At 46.7% G+C, this 20,104-nt stretch overlaps 1 protein-coding gene across 2 annotated transcripts in view; it reads right to left on the bottom strand.

The window, feature by feature from the left end:
* Positions 1-14,104: 14,104 nt before the first annotated feature.
* LOC122128483 (zinc finger protein 239-like) overlaps positions 14,105-20,104 on the bottom strand; it is a 13,496-nt gene continuing 7,496 nt past the window's right edge. Inside the window, exons 8-13 of one of the 2 annotated variants that reach the window (XM_031563662.2) lie at positions 19,394-19,455; positions 18,741-18,801; positions 17,897-18,032; positions 16,864-16,934; positions 16,177-16,330; positions 14,105-15,288 (exon numbers count right to left, since the gene is read on the bottom strand). In XM_031563662.2, the coding sequence (XP_031419522.1) occupies positions 14,162-15,288; positions 16,177-16,330; positions 16,864-16,934; positions 17,897-18,032; positions 18,741-18,801; positions 19,394-19,455 (1,611 nt within the window). In that variant the 3' untranslated portion in view covers positions 14,105-14,161. Of the gene's footprint in view, positions 15,289-16,176; positions 16,331-16,863; positions 16,935-17,896; positions 18,084-18,740; positions 18,802-19,393; positions 19,456-20,104 lie in introns of both variants that reach the window. The other variant, XM_031563659.2, reaches the window with a different exon arrangement.

The raw sequence follows: 20,104 nt of genomic DNA, 5'->3' as shown, positions 1-20,104 counted from the left end.
CAATGCGCGAGGTAAAGCTCTTTTAAATGTAGTCCGTCGGTTTCTGCTTTGTGTTTCATTGCCTAGGGATTTCAAATACTAACTTCAAAAATGAAAGACCGCACCATAATGTTCCCGAGTCGCGTCAACTTCCTCGAGTATACAACAAAAATAAACCTTTATATCTACCTATACATTCCTTCCTAAATATCTCAGCGTCAACTATCATCAACTATAGCAAGCTGGTTTGGTACGTTTTAATGTCCCTTTGTAGTTTTAAGACAGACTATCACGAATGTGGTTTGTTTTGCTGTTCTCCAGTCGGATAGTGGAGTCTTCTTCCCTGTCTGATGCTTTCGGAAGATTTAGTCGAGCCTACAATCCTACCGCCCTCTGGCGTACAGGATGAGACATCAGATTTACTTTTCTGTAGTCGCAACGGTATATGAAATTAACTCAATCATGATATGTCAAGACTCAGTCATTTAAAATCTTTCTGTTCACTTACATCAGATGTGTTATTGTTTACTGCATCAGATGTGTTATTGATACAATTATTCTTCCTACCATTTTTTTTTGCCAACTTTTAGGGACATTGGAAACAGATTGAGGCCCTCTTTCTTGTTCAAAATGAACAATATATTGTTTTATAATCCCGGCTTCATATCATCGCAAATAGTGAACTAATAAAGTTACCTATGTTCTTTCTTCTTTCCGCGATTTTTTAATATCCCACGTAGATAGAACGAATCACATTGCGACCTTTTGCATACTAATCAGGTGGAGTTAACATTTTCTCACCCAGGATCACGGCCACAGCCAAAGCTCCGATGCTGAGCAAGCGAGTAGGAGAGAAGGAAAGGAAAGTAATCGAGCAAGTGACCGCACAAGTGTAAATATCGGACTGGCTTTTACTCGAAAGGTAAAAGAGGTTTAAAAAAATGAGAGGACTTGCCGAGCTGGTCTTCTTGCTGTTGGACTCAAATGTATTAACTAGCTGGCTTGCTATGTCTTGTGTTGTAGCGCTTGCGTGATGTTTGACTGTGTTAGCAAAGTCATCGACTAGTTTCTGATCATAAGCATAGTCAGCCCATTTCGACAGAGGTTTAGCCGCTGGCGATACATCTGGAGGTGATGTTGGCGAACCTGCTAGATGGCACATGTGCGCAGGTGATTGTGATGTTAAACGGCGGCGTTATAACAGCGTTTTGTTTGTGGTTAGCACGTCGCTTTGTAATTGTAGCGATCTCAGGCACTACTCAGAGGGGTTTCTGTAAATGATTACTTTATTGTTTACATCCAGGGGAACTTGAATCACTGTGACTGCTCATCACTAAACCGCGAGCACGAAGAGGCTCAACAACAAGAAACACGTTATCTTATCCAGGTGTCCCCGCCCCCCGGCTACTCTGCCAGCCCCCCGCAGCGCATAGCAACCCACACATGAGCTGCCGCGGCTGACAGAGAACAAGGACACAGGCACACAGGCACACAGACATCACAATGAACATTAACACATCAACCCATACAGGTCGCTACATTACCCCCCCACTACAAAGTTCCTCGTCCACGAGGGAACAAACAAAGTCTGCATAACGCTGGGGCTGTCTCCTAGCCCTTTGTGGACGTGAGACGGGGGGTAACAGGCTTAACCCCGGGGCAGGGGGAGTGGGCTGAGACCCGAGGGCCACAGGGACCGAGTCAGGGTCACCCCCATCAGGCACTGGCTGTGGGGGGTGCGGTGTGTGTGTGTGTAGTGAGAAGGGGGGTAACAGGCTTAACCTGTTTGAGCGAGGGGTAACAGGCTTAACCCCGGGGCAGGGGAAGTGGGCTGAGACCAGGGGGCCACAGGAACAGAGTCAGGGTCACCCCCATCAGGCACTGGCTGTGGGGGGTGCGGTGTTTGTGTGTGTAGTGCAGGGGGTTGGGGTTGGGTGCGTGGGGTACCTGGAACCTGGGGCAAGGCATTGCCTTGATAGGGGGCCAGTCTGTCTCTGTGCAGTGCAACCTTCCGTCCTCGTGGCGGTAGCTGCACCCGATACACCACCTCCCCCATCCGCTCCAACACCCTGCAGGGCCCCACCCACTGACTGTCGAGCTTTGGACACCGGCCCTTTTTTCTTTGTGGGTTGTACACCCAAACAAGCTCTCCAGCCTGGAAATGCCTACCCCGTGCCCGCACGTCATAATTGCGCTTTTGCCTTGCACCAGCACTTTCCTGATGCACCCGGGCAAACGCATGGGCAGACTCAAGCCTGTCCTGGAGCCTCCTCGCATATTCAGGGCCTGGGGGAACAACAGGGGCGTCTGGAGGCCGCCCAAAGGCCAGCTCTGCTGGTGTGCGGAGCTCCCTCCCTAGCATGAGGAGTGCTGAGGAACAAGTGGTCGACTCCTGGACTGCAGACCGGCACGCCATGAGCACCAGCGGCAGATGCTCATCCCAGTCTCGCTGATGCTCCGATGTCAGTATGGCCAGCTGCTGACCCAGTGTGCGGTGAAGCCTCTCCACGAGCCCGTCACTTTGAGGCCGTAACGGGGTGGTGCGTGTCTTCTGTATGCCCAGGCGGCTGCACATGGCAGCAAATACCCGGGACTCAAAATTTCTCCCCTGGTCACTGTGCAGTGTGTCAGGCAGCCCAAACCGGCTGAGTATGCCTCCCAGCAGGGCATCTGCCACAGTCTCTGCTTCCTGGTTTGGGAGGGCATAGGCCTCTGGCCACTTTGTGAAATAGTCAATAACCGAGAGGATGTAGACATTACCCTTGTTTGTGCGGGGAAGCGGGCCCATCACATCTACAGCTACTCTCTCCATGGGGGCCCCCACTAGATGCTGCTGCAGCTGGGCATGTGACCGACCTGTTGGGCCTTTCCGTGCAGTGCATAAGTCACACCGTCTGCAGAAGTCCTCTACGTCCCGCCGAAAGTGGCCCCAATAGAAGCCTTGGCGGAGGCGGCGGAGCGTTTTGGTTACACCAAAGTGGCCTGACCCTGAGGCTCCGTGCATGCCCTGCAGTACAGCTGTCCTCAGGCCCTCTGGGACCACCAGCTGCCAACGCTCCTCCCCTGTAGCAGGCTCTTTCCACGCCCTCTGCAGCCCCCCGTCGATCAGACGCAGCGAGTTGAACTTTGACCACAGCCCCTTGGTGGCCTGTGAGAGTCTCGCCACCTCTTCCCATGGCGGCCTCTGCTGTGACTCCACCCACTGATGCACAGGGTGTAGGTCGGGGTCGAGTTCCTGCTGTTGCCTCCATTCCCCCACACTGGAGCTCCTCCAACCACCTGGCGACCTGCCCCTCCGGCTCCCTAAATGACATCAGCCACTGGAGCGCTGAATGATCAGTTCTCACAGTGAAGGGCAGACCGCACAGGTAATATTTAAAATGACGCACGGAGAGCACCACTGCCAGGAGCTCTCGCCGGGTCACGCAGTAGCGCTTCTCAGCCTTGTTGAACACCCGGCTGAAATATGCCACTACCCTCTCCCCGTCTGCACCCACCTGAGACAGCACTCCTCCAGCACCCACCCCACTGGCGTCAGTGTCCAACATAAACGGGAGAGAGGGGTCAGCTGGAGCCAGCACAGGTGCATCGCTGAGGGCCCGGCGCAGCTGGTCGAACGCCCCCTGGCATGCATCTGTCCAGACAAACTCTCTGTCCTTATGCAACAGCTGGAACAGAGGGGCAGCGATGCACGAAAAACCCCGTACAAACCTCCGGTAGTATGAGGCGAGGCCCAAGAAACTTTTCAAGTCCTTTTGAGTGGACGGTACGGGCCAGTCTGCCACTGCCTGCACTTTGTCCTGCACAGTGCTAATTCCCTCCCGCCCCACTCTGTGTCCCAGAAAAGTCACCTGACGCTGCATGAAATGGCACTTATCCGGGTAGAGTTTCAGCCCTGCTGCCCGGATCCTCTCCAGCACGCGCCGTAACGACAACAGAGCGGCATCGAAAGAGGGTCCATGTGCCAAGATGTCGTCCAGATAAACCAGGCACTCCTGACGTGGGATGCCAGTCAACACCTGGTCCATCAGTCTGGCGAAGGAAGCAGGGGCGTTGCATAAGCCAAAACTGAGGACCTTAAACTGCCAGAGCCCACGTCCAGTGCAAAAGGCAGTCTTTGGTCGGGCAGATGGGGCGAGAGGCATCTGGTAATAGCCGGAGCGGAGGTCCAGTGAGGAAAACCAGGCAGAGCCTGAGACTAAGTCCAGAGACTCATCCACGCGGGGTAGTGGATATGAGTCTTTCTTAGTTACCCCATTCAGTGGCCTGTAGTCAGAGCAGAGGCGCCACTCACCATTCTTTTTGGGGACCATGACCACTGCAGCTGCCCAGGGGCTGTCTGATGGCTCGATGACGCCTGCCTGCAGCATGTTCCCGACAGCTTTGTCACACGCCTCTTGCCGTGCCAGCGGAAGCCGGCGGGGACGGCACTTTATCGGGCGGGCGTCTCCGGTGTCAATCTCATGCTCCACCAGCTGTGTTCGCCCAACGTCATCCTCCCTCAGTGCAAAGCTGTCTTTAAACTATACTAACAGCCGCCACAACTGCTCCTGCTGTTGTGAGTCCAGGTCATCACAGTTCTCCATCCAGATTTTCGTGATGGCAGACCGCGTCGCCTCCTCCTCCGTCTGGGGCAGCAGGGACACCTCCTCCTCCGTCTGGGGCAGCAGGGCCGGAGACGAGCAGCCCATGCTGTTGGGGGCCGGCACTGCCAGCAGGGGTGGAGAGGAGTTGTGTGCTGTCACCTCTGTCTCCAGCTGAGAGGGAGGTGACTGAACAGCAATGCTGTGGGCGTGGAGTGGTGGCCTGTTAGGGAAACACGCACCCTGATGTCGTGAGGGGTTTTGGGGAAAAAGGGGTGTGGCCCGTGGCTCTACCGTGCCAACTTCTCGTGCCGGCAAAGTAGTGGGTGCAGCGACTGGTGGTGTCACGGCCGACAACGCGATGACAGGCCCGTCCTGAAACCTCAGCGTGCCTCTGCCCAGGTCCAGCTGACAGCCCGTGGCCTTCAAGAAATCCAGTCCCAGTATGCACGGGTCCTGCACGCTTGCCACCCACACTGGGTGGCGGACAGCTTTCCCCCCCACAGTCAGTGTCATTTCGCCCCTGCCTTTCATGGGTGCCAGCCCGCCCGTGACTGTGCGCAACTGCAAAGTGGTGGGCTCTAACTGAGTCCAGCCTGGCACCACATCAGGTCTCACCAGTGTCACTGTGGACCCCGTGTCCACAAGAGCAGTGCAGGGAACCCCCTCTACGGTCACTGGGACGTGACAAAAGTCCCCAACACAAGTCCGCCCTACCACTACCACAGGCTCCGTGGGCATGTTGTCGTCTGCTTCTGGGGGGAGTGGGCCCTGACTCCCCCGTCTGTGTTGTCGGGCCTTTCCTGCAGACGACGAAAAGGAAGAGGATGGGGCTGGGGTCCGCACAGCCTCCCCTATGCGGACCCCGGGTCGTTTCCCGGACCCTTGGGTGCTTTTGGGCACTGCCTGAGGAAGTGACCAGGCTGGCCACACCCCCAACACACCCTGGGGGATGTGTGCGGGGTACGGGTTGACTGGATAGACATAGCCCGTATCAGTTCCGTCAGCTCAGATGCCCATGCCGGCTTCTCCAGGCCATCGTTGGTGCCCACTGCCACTCTTGTTATGGGCATGCTCTCACTGTGGCTACCTCCAGCTGGCACACCCCACACAAACTCCCTCTCCACTGCTAACTCCAATGCAGCCTGCAGAGATCGAGGGTGCTCCAGCTGTACCTGCACACGCAGCTCAGTGGGGGACAGAGCTCTGATGAACTGGTCTCTTGCCAGCTCGCTCTGTACATCAGGTGGCATGTGTGCATATGCCTGCCGAGTGAGGCTCTCAATGTCATTTGCTAATGCCCGCAGGGGCTCCCCTGGGAGTCTGTACCTGTTGCTGAGTTCATTTTTTAGCAGGCCAGGCTGCACACATTGTCCAAAGCGCCTCTTTAATGCAGCCACCAAAGCCCCATAATCATGCCTGTCTTCTGGGCTAACCAACAAAAGGCATTTTAATGTATCGTCTGTGAGGCACATTGCAAGCTGCAGGGCTTTCTCTCTCTCCGTCCACTCCCCTGCATGAGCCAGCAACTCAAACTGTGCATGGAAGGCCTCCCAATCTGACTTACCCCCGTACTTGGGTGTTTTCACTGAGGACCATGTGCTATGGGCGCCGCCATGATTGACGTTCTTACAGTCACAGTCCGCCCCTCCCCCACTCCTCGGATGCTCAGCGCGGGACTTTGACTTTGAACCTGCAGCCATGCCAGCCTCCGAAGCCATCCTCGCCGCCGAATCCCGTAACCGAGATCTTGCCTGTTCCATCCTCTGAAACTCCTCAGACCATCGGGCCAGGACCACTGTCTCCCTCCTCCTTAACTTTCACGCCAGAAAAGTTCTCCATGACGTTAAACAATGTCCTCCGCAAAAAAACGTAGCCGCCAGCTAAACTGATAATTAACTACCAAAAAAAAACGATAAAGAACTTGTCTCCCTAGCTCACTCACTTTATTTATAGTTCACTTCTGACACCAATTGTAGCGATCTCAGGCACTACTCAGAGGGGTTTCTGTAAATGATTACTTTATTGTTTACATCCAGGGGAACTTGAATCACTGTGACTGCTCATCACTAAACCGCGAGCACGAAGAGGCTCAACAACAAGAAACACGTTATCTTATCCAGGTGTCCCCGCCCCCCGGCTACTCTGCCAGCCCCCCGCAGCGCATAGCAACCCACACATGAGCTGCCGCGGCTGACAGAGAGCAAGGACACAGGCACACAGGCACACAGACATCACAATGAACATTAACACATCAACACATACAGGTCGCTACAGTATTACACCTGGCAAGATTCTTGCATAAAGAACCGCTGTTGTAATAATCCAAACCCCATACACCATTATCCGTGCGTTAATTATACCACTTGAGCAAACTAATGCAGGGTTTGCAGTTAGAGAATGAGTGAATGAGCGAAGACAACAAGCAAGAAGGGAATTAAAGCAAGTTAATTATGTATCTATGTAAACTCTATGGTAGTCTGACAGAACAGGGCACTCATGGTGGTTGCTATGGTGGTTGCTATGCTTGTTCTACATGTTCTCCCTATCTGTATGTGATTTGTTTATGTTGTGTCTGTGAGTTGTATAAGCTGTATAAGGTACTGGATGTCCTTAACCCCCCCCCCCCCTCGGGATTAATACAGTATCCATCCATCTATCTATCTATCTGCTATCCTCTCATCTCTGCATGAGTCTACCTCGGTCTCCCCTCCTCTTCTCATCTCATTATATTCCATCCCACTGTCCATTATTTTTACTGGCTCTACTAGCCCATTGCACAGACTGTACTATTTATATCACTTTGCACTATCCTCACACACACAAGCACAAGTACTCTATCTTTGCACTATCCTCACAAGCACATGGACACCATCTCTCTGCACTCTTTGCACTACTTTCCTCGTGGACATCAACACTGACACAATCAATGCACACTGTAATATCTGTTTATTATCTGTATACACCCCACTCCCTGTGAACATGTTCTCCTTATGTGTATTGTTTTTTCTACTGTGATTTGTGTATGTATGTTTGTGAGTTAAGTTAAGTGTATAAGCTACTGGATGACCTAAACTTCCCTCGGGAATTAATAAAGTATCCATCTATCTATCTAGCGTTGCTGGTCAGTCATGGTGGTTGTTGGTCAGTGATGTTGATTGCTATGCTTGTTGCTAGGGCGTTACAAAGAGTGTTAAGATCCAGTGCAATCCTGGGAAGTGCTATGGTTTTGCTGTTGGGTGTTTCACAGTCAAATAAACCATTCTTGCTTGAAACCGTCGGACTCGAGAGCTTTCTTTTTTGAATACTTTTAGTAACGGTGTGTTTAAGTGATGTTGTGGCCCAAAGACCAGAAAAATTAGCCATGGCAGGTTTCAGACTGTTTATGTGTTTGTGTGGGTGTGTATAACTGTGGAGACCCCAGATCTGGATTCTGAGCCTTGGGAAGACACACTTCTTCTCAACACATTTACATATGACACTACAACTGGACAGAAAACTAAAAACACACTTGCTATCTGGGTCAATGACGTATAAGGATTTTCAACAGGCCAATTTTAAAATACAAAAAATAAGAATATCTATTGCAATTTTTCAAACATTTAGAATGTTGTGTACACATACATTCATATTAAAATGTTAAATTAAGTGATTTTAGTGATTTTTCATCTAGATAAATTGGCCATGGCCTTAAAAAATGTCATGTGGTGCGACCGTGATTTATCTTAAAACTAATTAATTTCCTTAACATACTTAACATTTTTTAACAAGTTATCAGTAATATAAAGTGTTTAGAGACAGTATTTGCATTTCTTTTGAGTTTTTGTACATAATGATCTCATATTTTTGTTCTATTATGTCTTAAGTCCCCTTCTTAAATGTAGTTTACAGGCGTATTTTTCCTGTAAAGCGCATAAAACTGATAGAAATGTTTAAAAAATACCATTTACTTAAGCATACTGTATTAGTGATTAATATTTCAGCCCCAAAAATTTGATATTTTATTAAGAATGAAATACAGTGATTGCTATTATTGGTTTTACCACATGATGAGTGGTCGCTCCAAATGATATGAAAACCTCCTATCGTTTAAAGAGATCAATAAACAATAAATTCCATACAAAACATAGATTAAAACCAGATTTTATTCAAAAATTCATAGAATTTTCATGAACACAAACATTACATAAACATATTTTTATATAAAAATCGCATCAAACTTGCCATTCAGGTCTTGAAGACTAGCTTGCTCCCTGGTCGCTCAGGAGTGCTTGAGGGATCTTCAGTGTGGCACATGGTTTCCCTCAGGTCTACTTTTACTGGCTGGTAACATAGGCATGTCTTCATTTCTACATGCTTCAAAAGCATGACACCTCCCTATGACTTATTTTTGCCGCTTGTGAAAACAAAACCTGGTGAATCTTAAGGGCCCGTCCACACGGAACCTGGATTGCCTGAATCCGGAAAGAAATGTTGTCGGATCTGCCCTCCGTCCACACGAACCCGGCAGATTGGGTCACTGAATCCGCAACCTTTTGAAACCGGTCTTAAGAGTGGAAAGATTCCAACCAACCAGCGGATCCGTGTTTGTGTGGACGCCTGATCCGCACATTTTCTAACCCGATGACGTAATTGCCCCACATGAACGCCCCACGCCTCGCAACCTCAGCCTGAACCCTAATTAACCCTGCTTCACTTCATAACAGCAACAACAATAACTAAATCTTTAAGAAGCTGGTTAGGAAAGGGATGACATTAACAGGCCATACTTTAATCTATCACTGCTTAATCTATTTGCATCAGACCATTGTTCAAAACTTTTTTTTTTTTTTTTTTTTAAGTGTCCGCAATAGCCTATATGAGAAAATCTGACGTGAAAAGATTTATATTATAGACGGAAGTTTCAAAACAGTTATTTAACACAAACGAGGGTTATGGCGAAGTGCCCGATTCGAACTAGTCCTGTTGGAGTGCTGTGGTAAGAGTGATTTCAGGTGGTAGAGAAGTCGTTCAGCAATCGGTAGATTGCTAGTTGGATCTCGACTTCTGTTTTCTGTCACTTTATGCGCATGCCCCATGACGTCTTTACAGCGGATTCAACCACAGGTCCATCACTGACTACATGTATAACTGTAATCTTTGGGCAGGTTGCCTGAAGCTCTTTCAGTATGGGCTCCAGGTGTGCCCACACTCCCTCCTCATCATGGCTGAGGCTGTCTGGCATCTGGTAAAATAGATTAAAACAGTTATAAATAAATGAATACATAAATAAATAATAAATTACTATTAAAGGCATAATTACTAAAGTGAAATGACATGCTCTAAATTATATTTTTAGCTTTTTCTCATGATATTGTACAAAGCTTAAACCTAAAACATTGTTTCTGAAATATTAGAAAAAAATTACTCAAATTGCATAAAAATCTATTCCAAATAATACTTAAATAAAGTACTTAATACATATAAATCATCAATTGAATATTAAAGCACAAAAACTGCCAATCAAGGACATATATCTATCATGGAAAACATTTTGCAATGGTCGCACCACATGATATTTGGTCGCACCACATGATATTTTCAAGTTCAGTCAAAATTTACAGGCACAGAATTGGCCACCTAAACAAAACAACCTAGCTTAGCACAAAAGGTCACAATGAAATTTATAATCAAAATATATATTTGTAGAAATAACTTAAAAATTCATTGTTTTTTTGAGGTCACACCACATGATATCGAAATATGGCAACTACACACCATCCGTTAAAAAGGTTATTTTTTTTTCCAAATTTGAGAGTGTTACAAACCTGTTGCTGATTCCATGGGTCCTTGGCAAACTGGTCAATGATGATATCCATTCAAAAACAGGAAGTTGCAACATAATTGTCCCAAAGTGGTCGTTTCTTGATGGTCGCACCACATGATATTTCATAAAATGGACATCATCGGACAAAGTTTGGTTGTATATTATGATGGAAATATAAATCCAAATGCTTTGCAATTTTGTACAGGACTACAAAACACTTGGGATATCATGCCAAATAGGGCAGAAAATAACAACAGCAACTCATGCCCAAATAGGGCAGAAAATCACAACAGCAGTCATGGCCGGACGGTCGCACCACATGATATTTTGACACTTTAAATAACAGAAAAATTACAAATAACTAATGTTTTTTAGAAAATTAAAGTGAGTACATATATGGGAGAGGTACTACATATACATGGTATCTTTTTATGCATTTAAACCTTTTTTTAACTGAAATAAGTCGGACAGAATATATAGGCGTCACGTCATTGACCCATCTGCTGAAAGAGGTATGGAAACAGACAACTGATTTGAAATAATACATGGATATGAAATACCCAGTGACTCCCCACACCATGTTCCTGGGCAGACTCTCTCCAGGGCAGTTCCAGAATGGTGCTGTATTAGTTCCAGAATGGTGCTGTATTAGTTCCAGAATGGTGCTGTACTAGTTCCAGAATGGTGCTGTACTAGTTCCAGAATGGTGCTGTATTAGTTCCAGAATAGTGCTGTATTAGTTCCAGAATGGTGGTGTATTAGTTCCAGAATGGTGCTGTATTAGTTCCAGAATGGTGCTGTATTAGTTCCAGAATGGTGCTGTATTAGTTCCAGAATGGCGCTGTATTAGTTTCAGAATGGTGCCTCACCATAACCCAATCATGATGCTGATCAGTCAGATAGTAAAAAAGAAAATGATGTCCTTTATCCTTTCCTAACTGCTTTTCATTCGACTTAGGAAAAGACAATGAGAGAATCCAACTGCACTTACATTAGGCTACATAGTTATTTGACGGCAGATGTTATTGACATGGTTCTTTAGATGTTGTTGCCACAATGAATTGCGTGTCTGATCTCTTACGGGTCTCTGGCTGTTCTGTAAGGTTCTCTTCGTCCTTCCTTTGCCGTCCTTGTGTCCTGGAATAGTCCACCAACACCACTGACACACTCCTTAACCGGGCCAGAGACATGGGGTCTGTGGGAGACAGGTATGTTTTGGAGCAGAGGACTGGAGACAGAGACAGAGACATGGGGTCTGTGCGTGTGTGTGTGTGTGTGTGTAGTAGTCCTGCTGATTATGTAGATGCCATCATGTCTTACCACCGCTGCAGTGAGTGTGTGTGTTTGTGTGTGTGTGTGTGTGCGTGTAGTTGTCCTGCTGATTATGTAGATGTCATCAAGTCCTACCACCGCTGCAGTGTGTGTGTGTGTCTGTGTGTGTGTGTGTGTGTGTGTGTGTGTGTGTATGTATGTGTGTGTCTTACCACTGCTGCAGTGTGTGTGTGTGTGTGTGTGTGTGTATGGGCCTCATTCATAAAATGTTGTGTAGAAACCATCCTACATTTGATCTCAGACGTTTTCTGAATGGTCGTAAGTGTTATTCACAGAAAACAAACGTACGCCCAAAAAAACACGTGTACGCCATTCCTGCGTTTATGAATCACAAATGATCGTGGAATTGTGCGCAGCTGAATCTCCGCCCTCAAAACGCCCCTACTTAATCTAATTAGCATATTCTCAATGCACAAACGGAGCGCATCCTCAATGCACAAACTCTCTGTGACAATGGCAAGCAAGAAAGAAACATGTAAAAAGAAGAATTATAGTGAGGCTGAAATCGACGTTCTGCTGATGGAAGAGCAGATGCGGGTCAAAACATTGTTTGAAAGCCTGTCGGGTGGCGCAATGGCAAAAGCAAAGTATGTGGCATGGTAGAAGACACGTCTCCGAAGCACTAGCGGCCGCACCTGCGGCACAAGCAGCACCAGAAGCCGCATCTGCGACAGCAGCACCTGCTGCACCAGCATCGGGGCCTCGTCGGCCATCACCAGCTTCCTCTTCTCATTCACAAAGGGACTTGAATGAGTCTGTTAGTGAGGTTGTTGCCGAACTCTGCCCGCTATTGAGGGTTCTTTGAACAAACGTGCCTAAATAAAACATTCTGAAGAAAATGAACATGTGTGCTTTTATTCTTATACTGTTGGTATAGTTGGTGAATCAGCTCCCGTCTTCTCAGCGCAGTGATGTGCGTGTTCCAGCCAGCTGGGATGGGAGGGTGGTCATCTTGGTCCATGCGCATTTCGTCTTCTCCTAGCTCTATGCCATGGCTTAGACAGATGTTGTGTAGCACACAACAGGCTAGGATAATCTGGCAAACCTTTTCGGGGTCATATAGCAGTCTCCCTCCCGATGCGTCCAAACATCGCCACCTTCCCTTCAGCATGCCTATGCTGCGCTCCACTACCGCACGGGCATATGCTGTATTGAAGTGGGCTTCCTAGGCTGTCTGAGTGTGCGCAATCAGGGTGAGAAGCCATTGGGAACCCTGTTTTACGCAGAAAATCCTCTTTCACATTTCGCTGTTCCTGGGCACTGTATGGACATGTAATACATTTCGGACATAGAGGGATAATATCCTCTAACAACGCCAATGCAGCCATATCTCCTACTGAAAACTGTCACTATCAGGCTTTTTATAGGCTATACATTGAGCTAAATGTTTTACACGTGTGGAATTAAAATGAATACCTATTAGAAGTGAATTTCATTCATGTATGAATTATTCAAATTGTTTAATTGATTTTATTGAGCGAAACATTCATTTGGCCTTTTACCATTAGCCCTAATGGTGACGGTGGTGGTGACGATGATGATGATGAAACTGCGTGTCGGCGCTCGGAGAGTTCCGAATTCCTGCAGTACTGCAGTATTGCCACAAGGAAATGTACTTACGCAAACTAGAACCAGACGTAGAGATACGTCCTTTTCTACGTCTAAGACGGTTTTCATAAATCTGTACTTAGACGTGGATTAAATCGCACAAAAACTCTAAGATCAAATCTGTGCGTAAGTACGTTTTATAAATGAGGCCCTATGTGTGTGTGTGTAGTAGTCCTGCTGATTATGTAGATGTCGTCATGTCTTACCACCGCTGCAGTGTGTGTGTGTGTGTGTGTGTGTCTGTGTGTAGTAGTCCTGCTGATTATGTAGATGTCATCATGTCTTACCAGCGCTGCAGTGTGTGTGTGTGTGTGTGTGGTAATCCTGCTGATTATGTAGATGTCATCATGTCTTACCACCGCTGCAGGCCGAGGGCAATGAGCAGGAGGACTAAAAGAAAACGTCTCACACTCTCACACACACACACACACACACACACACACACAATGAACTGTGTATGAAGTATGCAGTTTATTCTGGCTCAGCAACGTACACATAATATTCAGGAATAGGCAACTATCTAAATGTCAGACTTCATCAAATCCCAGAAAACAAATAATTACACTATTATTCACACAGCAAACAAATGACACTTAAACATACAATGGAGGACATAGATACGTTTGTGTGTGTGTGTGAGAGTATGTGTGTGTCTTAAACATACAGTGGAGGAAGTAAGTACGTGTGTGTGTGCGCGTGTGTGTGTGAGTGTGTGTCTTAAACATACAGTGGAGAAAGTAAGTATGTGTGTGCGTGTGTGTCTTAAACATAGTTAACCTGGCTATTAACTATCCTACCGCTAGCTATCTCTAGCATAGGGAACCATCTTAACAGTTGCCTGTGTGTGATTAACTCATGTTAATGTGTGTGAATATGAACTTGTGAATGTAAACTCGTGAATGCGCTCGTGTTTTTTGAGATTCCCCTCTCGATTAAAGCTCTTGCCACACTGAGTGCATTGGTACGGCTTCTCTCCTGTGTGAAAGCACTGGTGTTTTTTGAGAGTCCCCTCTTGAGTGAAACTCTTGCCACACTGAATACACTGGTGCCGCCGTTCTCCTGTGTGAATGGTCTGGTGAGTCCTCAGGCTGCGCAGCTGAGTGAAACTCTTGCCACACTGAGAGCAGTGATACGGTCTCTCCCCCGTGTGTTGACGCATGTGTCGTTTCAGACTATCATCTCGATTAAAGCTCTTGCCACACTGAGTGCAGTTGTACGGCATCTCTCCTGTGTGAAAGCGCTGGTGTTTTTTGAGAGTCCCCTCTAGAGTGAAGCTCTTGCCACACTGAGTGCAGTTGTACGGCTTCTCTCCTGTGTGAATGCGCTGGTGTTTTTTGAGATTCCCCTCTAGATTGAAGCTCTTGCCACACTGAGTGCAGTTGTACGGCCTCTCTCCTGTGTGAATGAGATGATGTAGTTTGAGATGTCCCTCTCGAGCAAAGCTCCTGCCACACTGAGTGCAGTGGTGCCGCCTCTCTCCAATGTGAATGAGATGATGTCGTTTGAGACTTCCCCCTCGAGTAAAGCTCTTGCCACACTGAGTGCAGTTGTACGGCTTCTCTCCTGTGTGAATGCGCTGGTGTTTTTGGAGATTCCTCTTTAGAGCAAAACTCTTGCCACACTGAGTGCATTGATAAGGCCTCTCTCCTGTGTGAACGCGCTGGTGTTGTTTGAGATCTCCCTCTCGAATAAAGCTCTTGCCACACTGAGTGCAGTTGTATGGCTTCTCTCCTGTGTGAATGCGCTGGTGTTTTTTGAGATTCCCCTCTAGATTGAAGCTCTTGCCACACTGAGTGCAGTTGTACGGCCTCTCTCCTGTGTGAATGAGATGATGTTGTTTGAGATGTCCCTCTTGAGTAAAGCTCTTGCCACACTGAGTGCAGTGGTGCCGCCTCTCTCTTGTATGGATGCGCTGATGCAGCTTGAGCGGGGAGCTGAAGCCTTCGTCACACAGAGGGTAGGAGAATCTTCCGGATTCCTCTGTGGAAGAGGCGGAGGACAACATGTATGAATGTTAGCGTCATTGGTGTAACCTTCATTCAGTGTAATTTTAGTCTCAGTGTTAGTCAACGGGCATTTGGGTACAGGGAAGGGTTCGGGGGACAGGGAAGGCTAACTTTACATTGCATACATTCGCAAAAAGCTTACCATGAATGGTCTTGGCTATAAAACAAGTTTCATCCATAAGCTAAGCTGCTAATGGTCTTGGCTATGAAATAGGTTCACACAAAAGCTAAACTGTTAAGATGCTAATGGTCTTGGCTATGAAATAGGTTCACACATAAGCTAAACTGCTAAGATGCTAATGGCCTTGGCAATGAAATAGGTTCATACATAAGTTAAGCTGCTAATGGTCTTGGCTATGAAATAGGTTCATATATAAGTTAAGATACTAATGGTCTTGGCTATGAAATAGGTTCATACATAAGTTAAGCAGCTAATAGTTTAGGCTATAAAATAAGTTCACACAAATACTAAGATGCTAATGGTCTTGGCTATGAAATAGGTTCACACATAAGCTAAACTGCTAAGATGCTAATGGTCTTGGCTATGAAATAGGTTCACACATAAGCTAAACTGCTAAGATGCTAATGGTCTTGGCTATGAAATAGGTTCATACATAAGGAGGCAGCTGAGGATGAGGTACACGCCACTTTCCACTCACTCACACACACACACACACACACACACCCCCACACACACACACACACACACACACACACACACACACACACACACACACACACACACACACACACACACACACACACACATTGTTAGAGCTATTGGTTTTCATTAAAAAAGTGTGTGTGTGTGTGTGTGTGTGTGTGTGTGTGTGTGTGTGCGCGTCAGTGAGTGATTCCTTACGGGTCTCGGGCTGTACTCCATCCGTGTTCTTCTCTTCTCTTTGTGTTCTACAGCAGTCCACCAACTCCACAGTCACCCCCATGAGCTGGGCCAGAACCACTGGGTCCATCTTGGAGTCGAGGGCTGGAGCCATGTTGGACTGGTCCAACTCTTCCTGAAACACACATAAGAAGGGAGGGATGCAAACACTGGCAATGAGCAAATGTTGTCAAGGGAACATTCGCTCTTGCACGCAGTGCCTTACTGTTGATGTCTGATAATGTGGCCTCAACATGTAATTAGCTGTAGCTTTAGCTTGTCTGATGAAATGGGTTAGCCTTGTTTTTAGCATTAGCTTGTCTTGATCTGGTTTTACACCTTTATTAGCATTAGCTTGTCTGATGTAGTTTTAGTTTTATTAGCATTAGCTTATCTGATGTAGTTTGAGAGTTGTATTAGCATTAGCATTAGCTTATCTGATGTAGTTTTAGAGTTTTATTAGCATTAGCATTAGCTTATCTGATGTAGTTTTAGAGTTTTATTAGCATTAGCATTAGCATTGGCTTGTCCGATGATGTGGAATTAAAGTTATACTAGCATTAGCTTGTCTGATATGGAATTACAGTTATATTAGCATTAGCTTATCTGATATGGAATACTTTTAAGCAGTTGTATTACTATATTGTGCATAACCTTCAAAGACTATACCTGGATCAGTTCAGTTTTAATGTCTGCAGCTGAAGAGAGGGTCAGTTCTGCTCCGGGGTCAGTTCTCTCTTCTGGGGGAATAAAAGACACTTACAGTTACACTCACTCTTTCGGCAGACACCCTCTGGGAAGTGCTTTTATCTGAAGGGGCTTCCAGCACAATACAGATGTATTTCAGTTCTGTCCACTGCAGAAACAGGGGACCACCTTGCAGGCCTTTATAGCCACGCCCAAGCAGTGCCCACTAATTAAGTACTTGTGGATCAGGTGGGCTAAATGAGTACTGTGACGTGAGAAGGCGAATCCACCTCACTCGAGCAGGACCGGAAGAGGCCACCAGGGGGCTTCCATCTGGGATGAGTCACTAACTGAGTACAAGTTACAGTGCAGGACCAGAAGAAACCACCAGGGGGCTTCTTCCATCACACTAACTGAGTACAAGTTACAGTGCAGGTGTGTTTTTATTCTCGTCATCCTCCACTCTTATACAAAAAAATATTAAAATTTAAATGAAATAAAAATAACCCCAATATAGATTTATCATTCATCAGTGTGTGTTCCTTGGATATCAAACTCTGTCTGTCTGTCTGTCTGTGTTAAGGCCTAGGGTTGCCGAAACAATAAGGGAGGCAGAGGCAAGCGAAATGCGGTCAAACAAAGGCATTTATTTATGAACCGGATTGAACTAATTCTCCGGAAGGACAGCGGAACAGTCAATCCCCAGGTCACGGAAGCAGCTCCTATAACGGCCACGGGTGCACCTGCGCACCGGTGTAACTCCTCAGCCGATCAAGAGCGGCCCCGCCCACAAGCACACCTGAATCTGAGCGCTGGGGAGCAGACAATCAGACAGATAACAGAAAAGGCCCCGTGGGCGTCACAGTCTGTCTGTCTGCCTGTCTGCCTGTCTGCCTGTCTGCCTGTCTGCCTGTCTGTCTGTCTGTCTGTCTGTCTGTCTGTCTGTCTGCCTGTCTGCCTGTGTGTGTGTGTGTCTTTGTGTGTGTGTAGCTCTTTTCACCCCAGCACTCCTTACCAGGCTGACTGTACTCTCCATATCCATCATCATCATCATCATCATCGTCATCATCATCATCATCGTTTTCTTTAATCCCAGAGACTGGAGCCTCCAGCAGCTTCTGGCCATCAAACGAGACCGGCGTGTGAGACGAGACCGGCGTGTGAGACGAGACCGGCGAACTCTGGCCATAAAACGAGACCGGCTGAGAAAAGACCGTCAGACTCTGACCATTAGACATGTGTGTGAGCAGATTTGTGTGTGTGTGTGTGTGTATGTATATGTATGTTTATGTGTGTGTGTGTGTGTGGAGATGTGTGTTTGTGAGCAGATGTGTGTGTGTGTGTGTGTATGTGAGCAGATGTGTGTGTGTGTGTGTAGATGTATGTGTGTGTGTGTGTGTGTGTGCGTGTGTGTGTAGATGTGTGTGTGTATGTATGTATGTATCTGTGTGTGTGAGCAGATGTGTGTGTGTGTGTGTGTGTGTGAACAGATGTGTTTGTGTGTGTGTGTGTGTGTGTGTGTGTGTGTGTGTGTGTGTGTGTGTGTGGAGATGTGTGTTTGTGAGCAGATGTGTGTGTGTGTGTGTGTATGTGAGCAGATGTGTGTGTGTGTGTGTGTGTAGATGTATGTGTGTGTGTGTGTGTGCGTGTGTGTGTAGATGTGTGTGTGTATGTATGTATGTATCTGTGTGTGTGAGCAGATGTGTGTGAACAGATGTGTGTGTGTGTGTAGATGTGTGTGTGTAGATGTGTGTGTGTATGTATGTATGTATCTGTGTGTGTGAGCAGATGTGTGTGTGTGTGTGTGTGTGTGAACAGATGTGTGTGTGTGTGTGTGTGTGTGTGTGTGTGTGTGTGTGTACCTCAACCTTGAGCTGGTTCTCTCCACCCTGCAGCCACTCATTCACTTCCTGAAACGTCCTATAGGGGTCAGAGGTTCCAATGGGCGAAGAAGACATCAGAAGTCATGCAAGACAAGGGGCAATACGGCATTTGGCCACTAGGGTGCTCCACTTAACAAAGGATGATGGCCAATGTTCTTGTGTCTGTGTCTGTGTCTGTAAGTGTAAGTGTGTCTCTCTCTGTGTGTGTGTGTGTGTGTGTGTGTGTGTGTGTGTGTGTGTGTGTGTGTGTGTGTGTGTGTGTGTGTGTGAGAAGGGGTAGGGTTTTGCGCCGGAGAATGTGAGACAGAAGATGTGCAACCACTGGCAGCTTTTTACGGAAGACACGGGTTATGTAACGTAACACAAACAATATTATCTCTTCCCATATCTTCTCTGAAAAATATATATATTTATTAGAATGTAATAGATTACCTTATATAGTGATATCTCACCCAGCCCTAACACACAACATATTGAGTGTGCGAGCATACTGAGAGGGTGTGTGTGTGTGCGCATATTGAGTGTGTGTGTGTGCAAGCATATTGAGAGTATGTGTGTGTGTGTGCGCGCGTGCATTTTGAGTTTGTGTGAGTGTGTGTGTGTGTGTGTGTGTGTGTGTGTGCGCGTACCTATGTTTAGTCTGGCACTGCTGATGCAAGTCCTCCAGTTCATTCTCTAGGAAAGCCACAGTCTGTATAAACACACACACACACACACACACACACAGCTGAACTCAGACAACAGACAAACACTAATATGCCAGTAAACTACAGGAGCCATTACTGCTCTACTCTCTGACTAAAACAAACCTAAATTCACCGTAATACTGAAAAGTTATGCTTGCATGATGAAGGGAGTTAGTGTGTGCAGACACACACTAGGGGTGGGCGATATGACCAAAATCTTCTATCACGGTATTTGTAATTTTATATCACGGTTACGGTATATATCACGGTTTATTATACGTAGGGTGACCAGATTTGGGTTTTTGAAAGAGAGGACACTTCAGCGGTGGCGAAATGTGTCCACAGACATTTATTTATTGACCCTTAAGAACACTAAGGTGCAGAAACAATACTGCCTCAATAGGCTATTGGCCTAAGCAATAGTGGCCAGTATCCATTGAATCTTTAAATAGTAAAATTAAAGCAAAGTGTATGTAAAAAAGAAAAGAAAAAGGAAAAATCTTTCTGTGGCATTTAGTCCAGTGCTTATGTTTCAGTGGTTCTTTAATGTACTTTCAGAAGATAACTCAAGTGTTAAAAAACTTTCTTTTCAATGTGTGTCCATATGTTAACGCAATAATGATGAGATATTTTCTTTATATGGCCACATATTAA

This window comes from Clupea harengus, chromosome 26 (genome assembly GCF_900700415.2).
Source record: "Clupea harengus chromosome 26, Ch_v2.0.2, whole genome shotgun sequence".
Taxonomy (NCBI): domain Eukaryota; kingdom Metazoa; phylum Chordata; class Actinopteri; order Clupeiformes; family Clupeidae; genus Clupea; species Clupea harengus.
The sequence above is the reverse complement of the archived record's forward strand: the minus strand, read 5'-3'. Positions and strand labels throughout refer to the sequence as shown.